The sequence below is a fragment of the Mirounga leonina genome, unplaced genomic scaffold (assembly GCF_011800145.1).
Source record: "Mirounga leonina isolate KUSES-001 unplaced genomic scaffold, KU_Mleo_1.0 Mir_175, whole genome shotgun sequence".
Taxonomy (NCBI): Eukaryota; Metazoa; Chordata; class Mammalia; order Carnivora; family Phocidae; genus Mirounga; species Mirounga leonina.
In genome coordinates, this window is record NW_023270453.1 from 23,161,236 (window position 1) to 23,175,670 (window position 14,435).

General features: G+C 64.5%; 2 protein-coding genes across 2 annotated transcripts; both read left to right on the plus strand.

Moving 5' to 3' along the window:
• Positions 1-666: 666 nt before the first annotated feature.
• TEDC2 (tubulin epsilon and delta complex 2) lies at positions 667-4,698 on the plus strand. Its single transcript, XM_035022004.1, has 10 exons — positions 667-733; positions 824-922; positions 1,137-1,207; positions 1,306-1,711; positions 2,126-2,179; positions 2,775-2,868; positions 3,042-3,153; positions 3,239-3,340; positions 3,676-3,866; positions 4,135-4,698. Exons 1-10 carry the CDS (start codon positions 708-710, stop codon positions 4,279-4,281), a joined length of 1,302 nt encoding a protein of 433 aa, XP_034877895.1. The 5' UTR covers positions 667-707; the 3' UTR covers positions 4,282-4,698.
• Positions 4,699-10,793: 6,095 nt separating this feature from the next.
• On the plus strand, positions 10,794-13,186 carry NTN3 (netrin 3). The gene is made up of 6 exons (XM_035022421.1): positions 10,794-11,721; positions 11,793-11,981; positions 12,072-12,221; positions 12,352-12,402; positions 12,536-12,610; positions 12,846-13,186. Exons 1-6 carry the CDS (start codon positions 10,794-10,796, stop codon positions 13,184-13,186), a joined length of 1,734 nt encoding a protein of 577 aa, XP_034878312.1.
• The last annotated feature ends 1,249 nt before the right edge of the window (positions 13,187-14,435 follow it).

A 14,435-nucleotide genomic window follows, 5' to 3' on the forward strand; every position in this document is an offset into this window, starting at 1 on the left:
TCTGGGCTCCAGCTCCCCTTCCATCACCCATCCTTCACCAGTCCCTGTCTATACTCCTGTACCACCTTGGTCCATCTGGCCCCAGCCCATTGTTCTCAGGCCACCACCCCAGGTCTTCTGGACTTTGATGTGCCTCTGCTCAGGTGCCTACCTGATGCCACCCCGAATGTCGTCACTTCACCAGGATGTCCACAAGCGAACGCTCCCTCCTCCCTTGCTCTGCCCCCAACACACGTGTCCTCCTCACCTCTATATTTAAATACGTACTGGGCCCCGCCAAGTACCTTGCCCCGTGCTAGGTGGCCTGGGGTCCGCAGGGCACCTCGGCCCTGCTTTAGGGCGCCTTCAATAGGACAAAGACAAACTGAACCGTAAGCAATCACAGGTGCCTCCATCTACCCAGTCGTCCAAACCAGATGTGTCCGTGCACCACCGGAGGACCCTCTGCGACCCCCGGGCCCAGCTCCAAGCGGGAGTGGCGGCGGGTGCCGCGGGGGCGTGGACGCGGGAGCCCGAGCGCCGGGGGCGGGGCCGGGGCGCTGGGGGCGGGGACGCGGGAGCCCGAGAGCCGGGGGCGGGACCGGGGGGGCGGGCCCTGAGCCCTGGGCTCGGGATTGGGTAGCCCGGCCGGAAGGGGGCGGTCTCCTAGCCCGGAAAGGACCTGACTTCCCGGAGGCGGCAAATCCGGAGGATCCGCGCCTGCCTTCATGCTGCCCGCGGGCTGCTCGCGCCGGTGAGACCCGCGCGCTGGGAGGGAGCGGGGCGGGAGGGGGCGCAGCGCTCGGCCGGCCGGGGTGCTGAGCCGCCGGTGCGCCCCCCCCAGGCTGGTGGCCGAGCTGCGGGATGCCCGGGACGCCTGCGCCGAGCGACAGCGGCAGCTGGAGCGGAGCCTGTGTGTCTCCCGCCGGCTGCTGCGGACCTGGTACGCGGACCCCGAGGCCGCCCTCGGAACCCCGCTCAGAGCCCCCCAGCTGCGAGCCCGGGCCCAGCGCCCACTTGCTTGTTGCCAGCTGTGCTCCCCTTTGTCTGCAGGCTCTGAGGGTGGGGAGCTGCCGCGAGGCCAGGCGGCTCCTTGGGGTCGGTAGGTTCTGGGCCCTGCCTCTCGGCCGTGCCACGCCTGTACTGTGTCTTGGCAGGGAACCAGTCGAGACGCCGGCTGCGGAGCCAGCCCCAGGGCCAGAACCTAATGAAGAGGCCCCGCCTCCCGGTAAACCTCCACCACTCACCTTCTCTTGGTGCCGCCCCTGCTCTGTTTTCTGACAAGCAGTGGTGAGTGACCACTGCAAGAGTTTTTGGGTTTTGCAGCATGCACACCCAGCCCTCAAGAACTCAAGGAGCTGGAGCTTCTGACCCAGGCACTGGAGAAGGCTGTACGGGTGAGAAAAGGCACGTCTAAGGCTGGAGAAAGACACAAGGCCCTCAGCCTCAAGTCTGGGTCCGCTGCCGCTTCTGCCACCACAGCCTCTGCCCCGTCCCGGGCCTCCAGCCAGGCTGGCAGTCGAGCCTCAGAGACAAAACCACCCAGGGGCGCCCACCAGACCACGGTGCCTGCCAGGGGCCTCCCTGAGTGCAGGCTTCCATCAGTGGGGGATCGCACCCATATGGGGAGAGGAACCCGAGCCACCAAGCCTGGACCAGACCTCAGGGACCAACAGATACCCCCATCGGTTGCTCCTCAGGCCCCAGAAGCTTTCACACTGAAGGAGAAGGGGTAGGTTTCCCAGACCCTTCCTGGAGGAACTGTTGTGTCTGCCTGATCAGATCCTGGCCAGCAGCAGGAAGCTGGGATGACAGGGAGGGCAGGGCATTGAGCTGGATGTGGGCCAGGGAAGCCCCCAGGGTGCCATCCCATGAGATCCATGTCCCAAAGCTGGCAGAATGGACCATTGCTGGGGTCTGCCCCCTTCTCCCTGGTTGTCCAGTGCCCCATCCTCTTATCCACTCAGCCCAGGGGCTCCAAATGGGCTGTGGAGGGCCTGGGCTCTGCTCCTGGTGTCCTCTCTTCTCTCGGCCAGGGCAGACCTGGACTGTGCTGGCTCCCACAACCAAGCTGGAAGCCCTGTTGCTTGTGTGGGGGGAGAAGCCTCCAGAGTGAGGCTACTCTGAGCACTGGCTTCCCTGACAGCATCCTGCTGAAGCTACCTATGGCCTACAGGAAAGCGGCTTCCCAGAACTCCCGGTAAGGCTGGGTCTCGGCTGGGTGGGGGTGGAGGGGAGAGCAGGGAGGCCTAGGCTTGCCACCAGCACAGGGCCGCATCGGTAAGACTTTTCCAGCAGGCCCCTCTGCTTTGTTGGCTGGGTGCGGACACTTTCCATGTTAAGAGAGTCTGCCTAGCTAGGACTTAGACTCAACGGGCTTTGAGGTTGGGAGACTTTGCGTCCCCATCTGTCTTCTCTGTGGAGGTGAGGGTGAGTGTCAGCTCCGTAGAGGTGCAGGAGGGGTTAAACAAGGCAGTGCCTTTCGTGGTTAGTGCTGTGTCTGCTCCAGAATTCTTTACCAGAGTCCTAGCTAGTCCCAGTGACCCAGGGCTGCTAGTTCCTCTCCTCTCCTGCCTTGAATTCTCTCCTCGTACTTCCCAGAGTGGGTCCGCTCTGTCCCCTTTTCACGGACAGCGTCCTCTCCCTTCCCCACGGCCTCTGGAGGCGCCTCCTGGCATTCAGCAGGGCCAGACACCCCTCATGGGGCCCCTACCCCTGGCCTTTCCCTGCCTCCTGAGGCCCAGCTGGAAGGACTAACGGCATCCCCCTCTGGTTCCCGGGTGCCTGCATTCCAGCCTGTGGGCCCAGTTCAGCTCTACACAGACCAGTGACTCCAGGGATGCTGCTACCACGGCCAAAACCCAGTTCCTCCAGAAAATGAAGATGACGGTATTCTTGCTGGGCTTGTGGGACCCCTGGGGGCGGGGGGGGGTTCTGGCTCTAAGCCTGGTGAGTTTAAGGAGCAACTCCAGGAAGGGCCAGAGCCACTCTGGGGTCCTGTCCTTGGTGGGAGAGGAAGGAGGGAACCTGGCTGCAGAGGAGTTTCCATGACCCGTGTCCAGTCAGGCTGGCCCGGCTCTGGGCTCAGTGCTGCAGAGGCAGAGGCGGAGGTGGGGCTCCTGCAGAAGGCCTGCTCCCTGCTGAGACGGCGAATGGAGGAAGAGCTCTCGGCAGGTGAGTGGGCCCTGGTGTGTGTCTCGGGGCAGGGAGGGCTTGGACCTGGCATGGACCTGGCCTGCCCTCCCTGACTTTTGCGTAGACCCTGCTGACTGGATGCAGGAGTACCACTGCCTGCTTACCCTGGAGGGGCTGCAGGCCATCACGGGGCAGTGCCTCCACAGAGTGCAGGGGCTGCGTGCAGGTGAGCACTGGCCCCCCACCCCCACCCCCGCCCCACCTTGTGCTGAGGTCTGCTCGGCGGTCAAGCTTCTCTAGCCAAAGGGCAGCATTAGCAGCTGCCCAGGAGCGGGGTCACCCCACTGCCTCTCCAGACACAGCCCTATCACTGTAAATAGTCAGCTTGTTTATCTCATTCCCAAGATAGTGCCACGTGAGAGTCAGAGACGTACTGACAGATGACTTGCCTGGTATTGCAAGAGATGGTTGTTGGTGGATAGTAGGGCTTCATCCAGGAAGCAAGTGGGAAGGAGGTCCCTGGCTGTCACCGCATGAGGCCACATCCCCCTGTCGTCACAGCGGTGGCGGGACAGCAGCTGGGGCCATGGCCTGAGGGGAGATGCCCCAGAGCCTCAGTGCCCTGTGAAGGAAGAACAGACCCTAGCTGGAGCCCCCAGCTTCTTCTCTACTCCAGCACCAAGGAGCTGCAGACTCTGGCGGCCCTCAGGCTGCGGGTGGCCATGCTAGAGCAGCAGATCCACCTGGAAAAGGTACAGCCCGAGTAAGGGGGTAGGGACTAGGTGACTGGGTGCCCGGGGGGAGTGGTGGGCTTTGGGCCCATCCAGCAGACGGAGCCTCCAGGCTGTGCACAGCCAACAGCCCTGGCCCAGGAGCAGAGCTTTGGAAGGAAGAAGGGGCTGGCCATGGTGCCTGAAGCCCTCCCTGGAACTGCCCTGCTGTGGGGGCCTTCTGCAAGCCCTCAGCTAGCTGCCAGGGACAGGGCCCCTACTGAGATCCTGGCCCTGCATTACCCCCTAGGTCCTGATGGCTGAACTCCTCCCACTGGTGAGCACACGGGACCCACAGGGGCCATCCTGGCTGGTGCTTTGCCGAGCTGTGCATAGCCTGCTCTGTGAGGGAGGGGAGCGCTTCCTCACCATCCTTCGAGATGAACCTGCCGACTGAGCTCTTCCCATGGCCAGCAGCCCTGTACCTTGCCCCCTTCCCAGGCCGCCGGACCCCGGCAGGAGGGTGAGCTCGTTCTGACCCAGACGACTGGGAGAGCAGCACCCTATTAGGTGAACGGGGATTGAGAGGATTTTTGATGTGGTGGGCCTGGGGGCCCAGAGATGGCTATACCCCCCTGGGAAACCAGGGTTCCCCGGGTGGATTGGGGACAGCCCCCTGGATCTTCTTGAGGAGCCCAGGGCCCCAAAGCTAGTGGTCAGGCCTCCGCTTGGCTTGGCCTGGCCTTCTGCAGGCTTGGAGACCAGAGGCCTGCTGGGCTTTTTTCTTAGCTACCTCTGTTTTTTCTTGCTTCAGACTTACAAGCCGCTTGTGTGACATTAAAACTACTTTAGAAAGTATATGTGTAAGATGGAACTTGGTGTGTTTGGTTTTTTCTTTGTGTTTTTGCTTACCAAGAACATAGCAAGCATATTTATCATATTTATTGAGAACACACATAGACCTTCTGTACTGAAGGGAGGGGAAGGACACTGAAGGGGAGCAGCACTGGGGACTCCCCTCAGGCTTGGGCCCTAGCACACCTGAAACCCTTCCCCACAATCGCCTGGACCGGGCTCACTGGAAGACACAAAAGCCACCAGCCCATATCAGAGTGGGCGGGCACTATGTGGTCACAGCGGTCCTTCTAGCACCCGTGCTCACCACTTCTCCTGGGCTGTTGCTGTGGCCAGTGTGGGCCCCCCAACACTGACTTACTACCAGGGAACTCGCCCCTCACCTACGCCACTGTCACCTCCAAGGCTCCAGCCTCCCCCGCTGAAGGAAGGCAAGAAGGTCATGGCCTCTGGGTTTATACCAGTCACAGGTTTGTTTCCACTGTGACTTGATTTCTGCTGTGGGACTTTCAGCAAGATTCTTAAGGGCCCTGAGCCTCAATTCTCAGTGTCGTCCCCACTGTCATACTGGGGGTAATTGCTGGGAGAGGTTATTGAAGAGACGCAACCACCCGCTGCCCCGGGAGCTGGATCTGGGCCACGGGAGGTTCCTCACGCCCTCCCCTGTCCTTGGAATGTGGGTTCCACTGGCCTTTTCACTCCCAGAGGCTGCTCCCGGGACACAGCCCTGAGATAGTGATGTGGCTCTGAGAACACCGGTATGGGCCTCTCCCGACACCACCTTTTAGGCTCTGGCGGGCAGGTGCAGGGATGTAAGTTCCGTTTGCTTAGGAACCCTGCCGCCTACCCACCTGGAGGGGCCCACCTCTTGCTTCAGTCTCTGCCTGCCCTCTGCATGTTCAGCCAGTTGCAGATGACACCTGCAAGGCTCCCGAGGGGCCCACGTGCCAACAGTAATAGCTATTACCGCTGTGGCTAGGGCGAGGACAAATTACACAGTAGTAGGCCCTGGGGAGGGCTAGGAGGCTGTAGTGTTCTTTAAGTAAACCTTGCCTAGGCACCTGTGCCAATCAAGCAAATCCTCAAAGCTGGGTCATTGGCCCTTTGCGTAGCTAGCGATGAGCAACAGGGAATTAGCACCAGCCTCTGCCCCAAGGGGACCCAGGCCCCAGACCAGGTAGCTTCTGGAGAAGGCCAGGTTTTCTGAGAGCCAGGTGAGGTGTCACAGGAATGGGGAATGAGGTGAGTGATGTTGAGGCAGCCTTGGGGTGGCCCCAGGGCCCCCAGCAGGAAATCCTACTTGTAAAAGCCACCACAGTCCCACAGGCCAGAAACCTTGAACATGGAATCTCGCGTCTTGCAGGCTGCTGGGAACCAGATGACAGACCAAAGTAGGAAACCTAAAAACAGTCCTCATTGCACTGAGGGGCCTGTAGGGACTGAAAGAGCTCTGGGACAGGAACAGGGAAGGGGGAGCCAAGAGATGGGAAGCCTGGGGGACGCCTACCCCCTCCTGGCCACTCCCTTGCTGCTTCCAGGGCTCATGCCCAGTTGCTCTGATCTTGAGGAACCCTTCATTTCCAGGGTGAGTCCCACCACCACCCTGTCACTGGCCAAAATCAGTTTCCATAGCTAGTGGTCTCCACCATAATTATTTAATCCGCCAGCTCACTTGGTTTATGGTGTACCTTCCCTACTGGACCTCTGCCCCGTGAGGGCAGGGGTGCTGTTCACCTTGGTTCCTAGCAAGGCCCAGATGGGTGCCTGAAGGTTGTGGACTCAGTGACCCACCTATCAGGACCAGTCCCGGTGGTGTCTTTTGGAGGGCTGCCCGCACCTCGGCAGGAAGGGGCAGCCCGGAGCCTGAGGGAGAAGGAGGGCAGAGGCCTGGGTGAGTGCCCCCCTCTAGATTCGTGCCCGCCCACCCTGATTCAGCGCCAAAGTCGGGAGGCGGCGGCGAACTCCTCTCCCCAGCGTCCCGGTGGCGTCATCGCATCCCGGGCCAATCCGCTCTGACGTGGCGGTCGAGGAGGACGAGAGTGGGGGCTGCGCGGGCGCCCACACCCACCCAGAGCGCGGCCCCCCGTCGGCGGCATGAGCGCGCCCGAGCCCCCGCCCGCGGCGCCTGCCGAGCCCCCCGAACCCCCCGCGCCCCCCGCACCCCCCGAGCCCCCCGGGGCCCTGCGCGCGCTGCTTTTGGCCACCGGCGGCGTGGGGGGCTCCTGGCCGCGCTGCGTCCTGCCGTTCGGCGCCGTGACCCTGCTGGCCGGCGCCGCCGCCACGGCCATCACCTTCTCGCTGCGCGGACCCCACCTGGACCTGGAGCAGGGCGTGGCGCTGACCACGCTGGGCGCGGGCCTCGGGCTCCTGGCCGCCGCCTTCCTGTGCTGGCGCGGTCGGCGGCAGCGGCGGGCTGGGCGCGCGGGGCCGCGGGAACCGGGGACGTCCTGAGCCCGCGCGCGCGCGGCCCCCTCCCCAGCGAAATCACCGGGAGCCGGATGCCTCCTCCCTCCGGACCTCGCCCCCCGCGGGGCGCGCACAGCACAGCGCGTGGGACGCGGAAGCCCCCTCCTCAGACCGTTCCTTCTTAAGCCCTTAGGAGGCCAAGGGGGTGGGGGCTACGAGCCATTTCCCTCTGCTCTTCGGACTCTCCTCTCCCCACTCCTCTCAACGTTGCTTTTCAGCGTTCTGCTTGGCGCGCAGAGCGGGTCGCGACCACAGAGAGGGCCTGCGTGGCACGGGGGCCCTGCCCGGAGCGCAGGGTGCAGGATGGCCGCGGACTCGGCAGGGGCCACCCTCCTCGGGGTGAAGCCTGCCGTGCTCCCCTCCCCCAGCCGTCTGTCTTCCCTGCTGGGTTGGAAGCCCCTCTCGGCATAATAGACTCTCAATAAATGTTTGTGTGAAATGTGTACAAGTAGTGGCTTGCAAACGTCTGGAGGGAACAGGGCTGGGCCAGGAGTGTTGGATCAGTCTGCCTTTTAAGGAAAAGACCCCAGCCGCCGGAGGCCTGGGAATGTCTGGCCCCCTGGGTCCCCTCCTCCCCAGATAGGTTCCCCCAAAGCCAGCAGCTGTCACTGTGACTGGGGGTGGGAGTGGGAGGACTGCAGTGGGCTGATGAGGTGCATGTGGGGGCAGGGAGGCGGAGTCTCTTCTAAGGTGCCAGGATGGGGCAGGACCAGCGGAGAGGTGTGAGAGGCCCCAGAGGCTGGGGACAGGTGCAATGAGCCTGGACTGGGGACTGGGGAGAAGGCCCTCCCTCCCTCTCAGCAGGCCATCTGCCAGGGCCATCCTTGGGGCCAGAAGAGAATGTGTGCAGGGGGCAGTTCTGGGGGAAGAGACCGGGCTGCCTGCAGCCTCTTCCCTGGGGAGCTGGTAGTACCACCACCCTCTGGGCCCAGAGCTCCCTGCTTGCTAAAACGGATGAACACTCATGCATGCAGCAGGCTGAGCCCTGGGGGCCTCCTTCCACCCACACCACAAACCACCAGATGTTCTGCAGACCTTAGCCCCAACTCCTGAGGAGGCTGGGCTGCAGACAAAGCCTGCAAGTCTGACACAGGGTTGGAGGGGAGGCTGCTCCCTGATTTCCAATTTCCTGTCTTCCCTCCTGAGTCTTGAAGTCCAGACAACCAGGGGCTCCCTGGAGGCTCGTCTCAGGTTCTGTGGAACCCTTGTGTTGGGCCTGGGCATCTCTCCCCACCGTGGCCAGCTAGTCACCTCTTAGCTTCTAACGATCCCAGAAGGATCTGTTGCAGCCGGTACTCTCTTGCCAGGGCTCCGCTCATCCCAGGCTGAGGCTGATGATCAGAAGGACCTTGAAGAGGGTGGTTGGGAAGATGCCGTTTTTGAACTTAACTCGTGCTGGAGCATACTGGGCTCCCTGTCAGCTCCCTCATTCATGCACGGCTATCTGTTGTAAGGTGCATGTTCTTTTCATCTCAAAGTTGAGATTAGGTGCCATGGCACCTGCTCTGTGGGGCAGAGGAGACCCACAGACTCCCTGCTGCTGCCAAAGGCGAGGGGAGCGAGGCCAGCAGCCCCTCTGACTCAATTCTCCCCAAGTCTCCCATGATCTCATCAGCCCCTGCACCTCACCCCCCCACCCTTACATTTGTGAGGGCCTGACCAGAAAGTGCTAGTCACTTCAGGTGCCCCATCACCCTATCTTCCTGGCTGCTCCATCCTCTTCTCCTTTGGTTTCCCCTGGGAGGCTCCAGTGTCCTCCTGTCCCTCCTCTCCTAAACAGCAAGAAGATTCTGCTTCTCTCTACCTTCTTCTTGTGGGTCCTTGCAGTATCTCTGGCCCAGCTGCAAGAGGCAGCTCTGCCTACCCAGACACACCCACGTGGCATCCTCCATCAGCTGCCAGGCCTGGCCTAGTCAGCCTCCCATCTGAAACTTCAGACCTCACAACTTCTCCCAGGTCAGACATGTTCCCGTGTCCCTGCCCCCTCTGCACAAAGCTGACCCTTCCTGGGATGCTGCCCTGCCCCTCCATCAAGGGCTTAATGGTTGTAGGGAAGTGGCGTCTATCCAGAGCAGTTCTGGTCTCTCTTGGCTGGATCACTCTCAGCTGCAGCTGCCTCATCCCCAGCTGGTGCCCAGACTGCCCAGCTGAGTTCCTGCCTCAGTTTCTCTACCCAAACCTGCTGGTATGTGGACCAGGCTCAGGGGGTCTGACACTGAGCTGTCTGTGACCAGGCCCTCCCCATGGACCAAACTCCACTCCCTACCCTCCACAGGGGTCCTCGACTGCTGACCAAGACCCTGAACCCCATGGGGCCCTGTTAATTAGTAGGCTCTCCCCCACTCCAGCTTCTGCTTTCTCCCTGCCAGCTCTGGGGACTGGCCCCATCTTGGTGATGCAACTAGATAGAGACCCAGAGATGCTTTGGGACAAGGGTTTGGCCTGATCTGGGTCGGATATGCCAATTTCATTACTTAGGTGAGCTCCAGTCAGACCCGGAGGACACATCCTTCCTGAACATAGAGCAAGAGGGACTCAAGTCGGTGGAGGCCCTGGCTGCATCCAATACCTTTGCGGCTTATCAACTGTCCCCTCCCCGCCCCCCCACCAATGGCTCAGCAAAGTTGAGTAACAGTCCAATGAAAAAAATAAATCTCAGGTTAAGGAGCCTGAACCACAGAGCCAGAAATTGGAGCAGCTTGGATTCAAAATCAGACCTGGTCCCAATTGTGGGGTTTTTTTCTACTAGAGCAGACCACTGCTTGGGGACATCCCATAACCACCAGCCCTGCTTGGCTGCTACAGCCCTGAGTGTTCCCTGTAGAGACCCAGGGGAGCATCAGGGCACCAGCCTTCAGATGCAGGGCTTAGCCTGCCAGATGGGCCTGAGGGAGGAGGCGGCCAGACCCCCGCCCAGCACGTGGCACAGCCCCAGGAGCAGTCAGGGCCTGGATGCAGGCCGGGGACCCTGCTGGGTGGTCCCCCACGGGCTGCGTGGCTGAGCCGCCCCTTCCAGACCCCTCCCGCCAGCGCATTCCTGGCTCCCCGGCCCCTCCCCCGGCTCCCGGGCCTCCCAGCCCCCTCCCCCGCTGGCCCAGCCAGTGTCTGAATCTGCTTCTGATTCCGGCTCTGCCGACGAGGCCCCCTCCCCTCCCCTCCCCTCCCTCCTTCCCGACCCGAGCAGCCCCGCCCCCGGCTGGGCCCAGGCTTGCGCCTACTGCGCCCCCCACCCCCTCCTGGCACAGCTCGCCCGCCTTCGCTACAGCCGGGAGGAGGCGGCGGCCGGGGCGCCCCAGGCCCCGCCCGCCCTCGGCCCTTCCCGGGAGGCCGGGAGACCTGCTCGACCCGGCCCTCGGTGGGTGAGTGCAGCGGCGGACGACGGGTGGGGCCTCCGCGGGCGGAGGCGCCGGGAGCGGGGGCGACTCCTGTCATCGCTCCAGGCCCAGCGGGACGACGCGCCAGCATCCCCGCTATTGCGCTTGGCCCGGGGCGTGCCCGCGGCTGCTCCCACCTCTTGGCCCCGGCTGGGGCCTCCCGGGATTGCTCGGCATTGCGGGCCAGCGGGCAGAGCCCCGGATCCGGGCTCTCTCTCCCCGAGGGCAGCGGCGTGGGGCCCGGCGGGCTGGCTGATCCACCGCGGCTCCGGCCATGCCCGGCTGGCCCTGGGGGCTGCTGCTGACCGCGGGCACGCTTTCGACCGCGCTGAGCCTGGGGCCGCCAGCGCCCGCCGACCCCTGCCATGACGACGGGGGCGCGCCCCGCGGCTGCGTGCCCGGCCTGGTGAACGCCGCCTTGGGCCGCGAGGTTCTGGCGTCCAGCACGTGCGGCCGGCCGGCCACGCGGGCCTGTGATGCCTCGGACCCGAAGCGGGCACACCCCGCCGCCCTCCTGACCTCCGCAGGGAGCACCACCAGCCCTGTGTGCTGGCGTTCCGACTCACTGACACAGGCGCCCCACAACGTGACCCTCACAGTGCCCCTGGGCAAGGCTTTTGAGCTGGTGTTCGTGAGCTTGCGCTTCTGCTCGGCGCCCCCGGCCTCGGTGGCCCTGCTCAAGTCACAGGATCACGGCGGCAGCTGGGCCCCACTGGGCTTCTTCTCCTCCCGCTGTGGCCTGGACTATGGCCGCCTGCCTGCCCCTGCGGATGGCCCACCCGGCCCAGGGCCTGAAGCTCTGTGCTTCCCTGAGCCCCAGGTCCAGCCTGATGGTGGCGGCCTTCTGGCCTTCAGCGTGCAGGACGGAAGCCCACCAGGCCTGGATCTGGACAGCAGCCCAGTGCTCCAAGACTGGGTGACTGCCACAGACATTCGAGTAGTGCTCACAAGGCCTGCCATGCTGGAGGACACCAGGGACTCCATGGCCATGGTCCCTTACTCTTACTCGGCTACTGAGCTCCAGGTGGGCGGGCGCTGCAAGTGCAATGGGCATGCCTCAAGGTGCCTGCTGGACACCCAGGGCCACCTCATCTGCGACTGTCAGCATGGCACCGAGGGCCCCGACTGCGGCCGCTGCAAGCCCTTCTACTGCGACAGGCCATGGCAGCGGGCCACGGCCCGGGAAGCCCACGCCTGCCTTGGTGAGGCCTTGGAGGGTGGCCTGGGGATCTTGGACCGGGCCAGCCTGCCCCTGACCCATCCCTTCCTGCAGCTTGCTCCTGCAATGGCCATGCCCGCCGCTGCCGCTTCAACATGGAGCTGTACCGACTGTCTGGCCGTCGTAGTGGTGGCGTCTGTCTCAACTGCCGGCACAATACCGCTGGCCGCCACTGCCACTACTGCAGGGAGGGCTTCTATCGCGACCCAGGGCGTGCCCTGAGCGACCGCCGCGCTTGCAGGGGTGAGCCTGCCACCAGCTCCCTGCACATCCTCACCTTCTTGCTCCCCGCATCCCCACGTGGGCTTCTAACCATCCCGACTCTGTCCTCAGCATGTGACTGTCACCCTGTTGGTGCCGCTGGCAAGACCTGCAACCAGACCACAGGCCAGTGTCCCTGCAAGGATGGCGTCACTGGCCTCACCTGCAATCGCTGCGCCCCTGGCTTCCAGCAGAGCCGCTCTCCGGTGGCCCCCTGTGTTAGTGAGTGACCCTGCCCTCCTTCAGCCACCTCAGCGGAGGCCACACCAGCTCCCTGCTGCTACCTGCTCATCCCCTGAGCCCTGCAAATGCTCCCCCTCCAGCGCAGGCCGTTCTCTTGTCCTGTCCGCAGAGATTCCTGTGCCTGGACCCACTGAGGAGAGCAGCCCTGTGGAGCCCCAGGGTGAGTGGACACAGAACCGGATCCCAGACTGGCATGACTGTGGGGGGAAGGCTATGGGTTCAAGGAGGGGAGGTGGAAAGGGTGGGGTAGGGAGGTGGGGATTGTTCTGTGCCAGCCTCCACACGCCCTCCAGACTGCGACGCGCACTGCAAACCAGCCCGGGGTAGTTACCGCATCAGCTTGAAGAAATTCTGCAGGAAGGACTACGGTAGGCCTCCTACCCTCACCTTCTCACCTTGCCCTTTCCCTCCCTGGGCCTCCCACTGTCGCTGGCCCCGCCCTGTCAGCGCCCGGTGGCCTCTCGTTGCCCACCCCCACCCCAGCGTTGACTGTCCCTTCTGTGCCCCCCTCCCCACACCGCGGGCGCGCAGCGTTCCTCCGCTCCGCCCGCCCCCTGACGGCTCCGCCCCGCTTGACCCCGCCCCCTCTCGCCCTCCCCGCAGCGGTGCAGGTGGCGGTGGGCGCGCGCGGCGAGGCGCGCGGCTCGTGGACGCGCTTCCCGGTGGCCGTGCTTGCAGTGTTCCGGAGCGGCGAGGAGCGCGCGAGGCGAGGGAGCAGCGCGCTGTGGGTGCCGGCGCGGGACGCGGCCTGCGGCTGCCCGCGCCTGCTGCCGGGCCGCCGCTACCTGCTGCTTGGGGGCGGGCCAGGGACCGCGGTCGGGGGTCGGGGGCCCGGGCTCAGCGCCTCCCGCGGGAGCCTCGTGCTGCCCTGGCGCGATGCGTGGACGCGGCGCCTGCGGAGGCTGCAGCGGCGTGAGCGGCGGGGGCGCTGCGGAACGGCCTGAGCCCTAAGCGCGGGCGGGGCGCTGCTTCCACATTGAGGCGCACGTTCATCCAGTGCATCCGCCTGCAGAGGAGTCTTTGCTGGCGTCGCGCGCGTCGCCATCTGGGCCCTCCCCCGACCCTGCCCAGCGACTCCCTCGATGCCACCCGCCCATGCCTGGGAGGGGTGTGACGGACGCAGCGACACCCCACCCCAACACAGAGGGATGTGATAGCCGCTGAGCTGCGTCCAGGCTCCCTTGGGCAGCTGTCAACCCACCTTCGCATTCTCTTACCCCTCCAAGGGACATTGTGATAGTCCCACAAGGCTGGGAGCCCCCTGTGGGGCCGAACAACACTTCCGGGCTCTGCGAACACCCTAAGGGCCGCTGTGCCTCCCCCACCTGTGATGTCGTGATCCCTCAGAGAGCATTCTCACCTTCCTAAAAGGCACTGTGACCCTCTCCCAACAGATATGAACCCCCTTGTGATGCCAGGACCCATCTAAGGTCTGAAAACACCCCAGGGGCTGCGATCGCTTCATCACGGACTCTGATCTCCAGAGAGTGCTCTAACTCCCCACGAGGCACCGTGGCCACCACGGACGCCTGTGGACCCCCGGGGGCTCGGTGGCACTGGCTCCCCCGCCCCCTGCCAGGACCCGCAGAGGGCGCTGTGTCTCCTCCCCCAGCGAGGACTGCAGCCTCTGGTCCCCGTCTGTCCCGCCTGTCACCTCCGCCTGCCCTGTCTCTGCCGCTTGGGCGTCCGTGTCCCTGTCCCCGCTGCGTCTCTGCCTGCGTTCGGCCTCTTTCTTGGCCTGCTGTGTCCCTGTCTTGTCTCCGTCCGGCTGTCTCTCTCGGCCTCGGCCTCAGGGTTCCACCGCTCAGGTCCCGCCCGGAGGACCCCCTGCGCCCCTTCTCCGCCCGCTCGGGACCGGACGTCGTGTCCACGCAGACGCGCGTTCCCAGGTCTACGCGTGACCCGTAGGGGCGGCGACTCTGGCTGGCAGCCCGCTCGGCTCCGGGCGCCCCCAGCCTTGCCTTTGGCTGGACACAGCATCCCCCGCCCACTCGGCTCGCGTCCCCAGGGGCCGGCGCGCGAGCCCGCGCCCCCCAGCGCAGGGACCCGACTCCGGCAGACGCAAACTCACGCCGCGCTGCGGCGGGGCGCCAGCGCGCATGCCCAGAGCCCGCCGCGGCCGAGACCCGCGGGCGCCTGGGGTGGGCAGCCGGCGGCGCGCGCTTGGCGGGGGCGGGGCCGCATGAGCGCGTG

Coding starts and splice junctions, on each gene's coding strand:
- NTN3 (XM_035022421.1), top strand. CDS start 10,794: ATGCCCGGCTGGCCCTGGGGGCTGCTGCTGACCGCGGGCACGCTTTCG. Junction 12,403..12,535: donor CAGCCCTGTGGAGCCCCAGG/GTGAGTGGACAC, acceptor CACGCCCTCCAG/ACTGCGACGCGCACTGCAAA. Junction 12,611..12,845: donor ATTCTGCAGGAAGGACTACG/GTAGGCCTCCTA, acceptor CCCTCCCCGCAG/CGGTGCAGGTGGCGGTGGGC.
- TEDC2 (XM_035022004.1), top strand. CDS start 708: ATGCTGCCCGCGGGCTGCTCGCGCCG. Junction 2,180..2,774: donor GCGGCTTCCCAGAACTCCCG/GTAAGGCTGGGT, acceptor CCTGCATTCCAG/CCTGTGGGCCCAGTTCAGCT. Junction 2,869..3,041: donor TCCAGAAAATGAAGATGACG/GTATTCTTGCTG, acceptor ACCCGTGTCCAG/TCAGGCTGGCCCGGCTCTGG.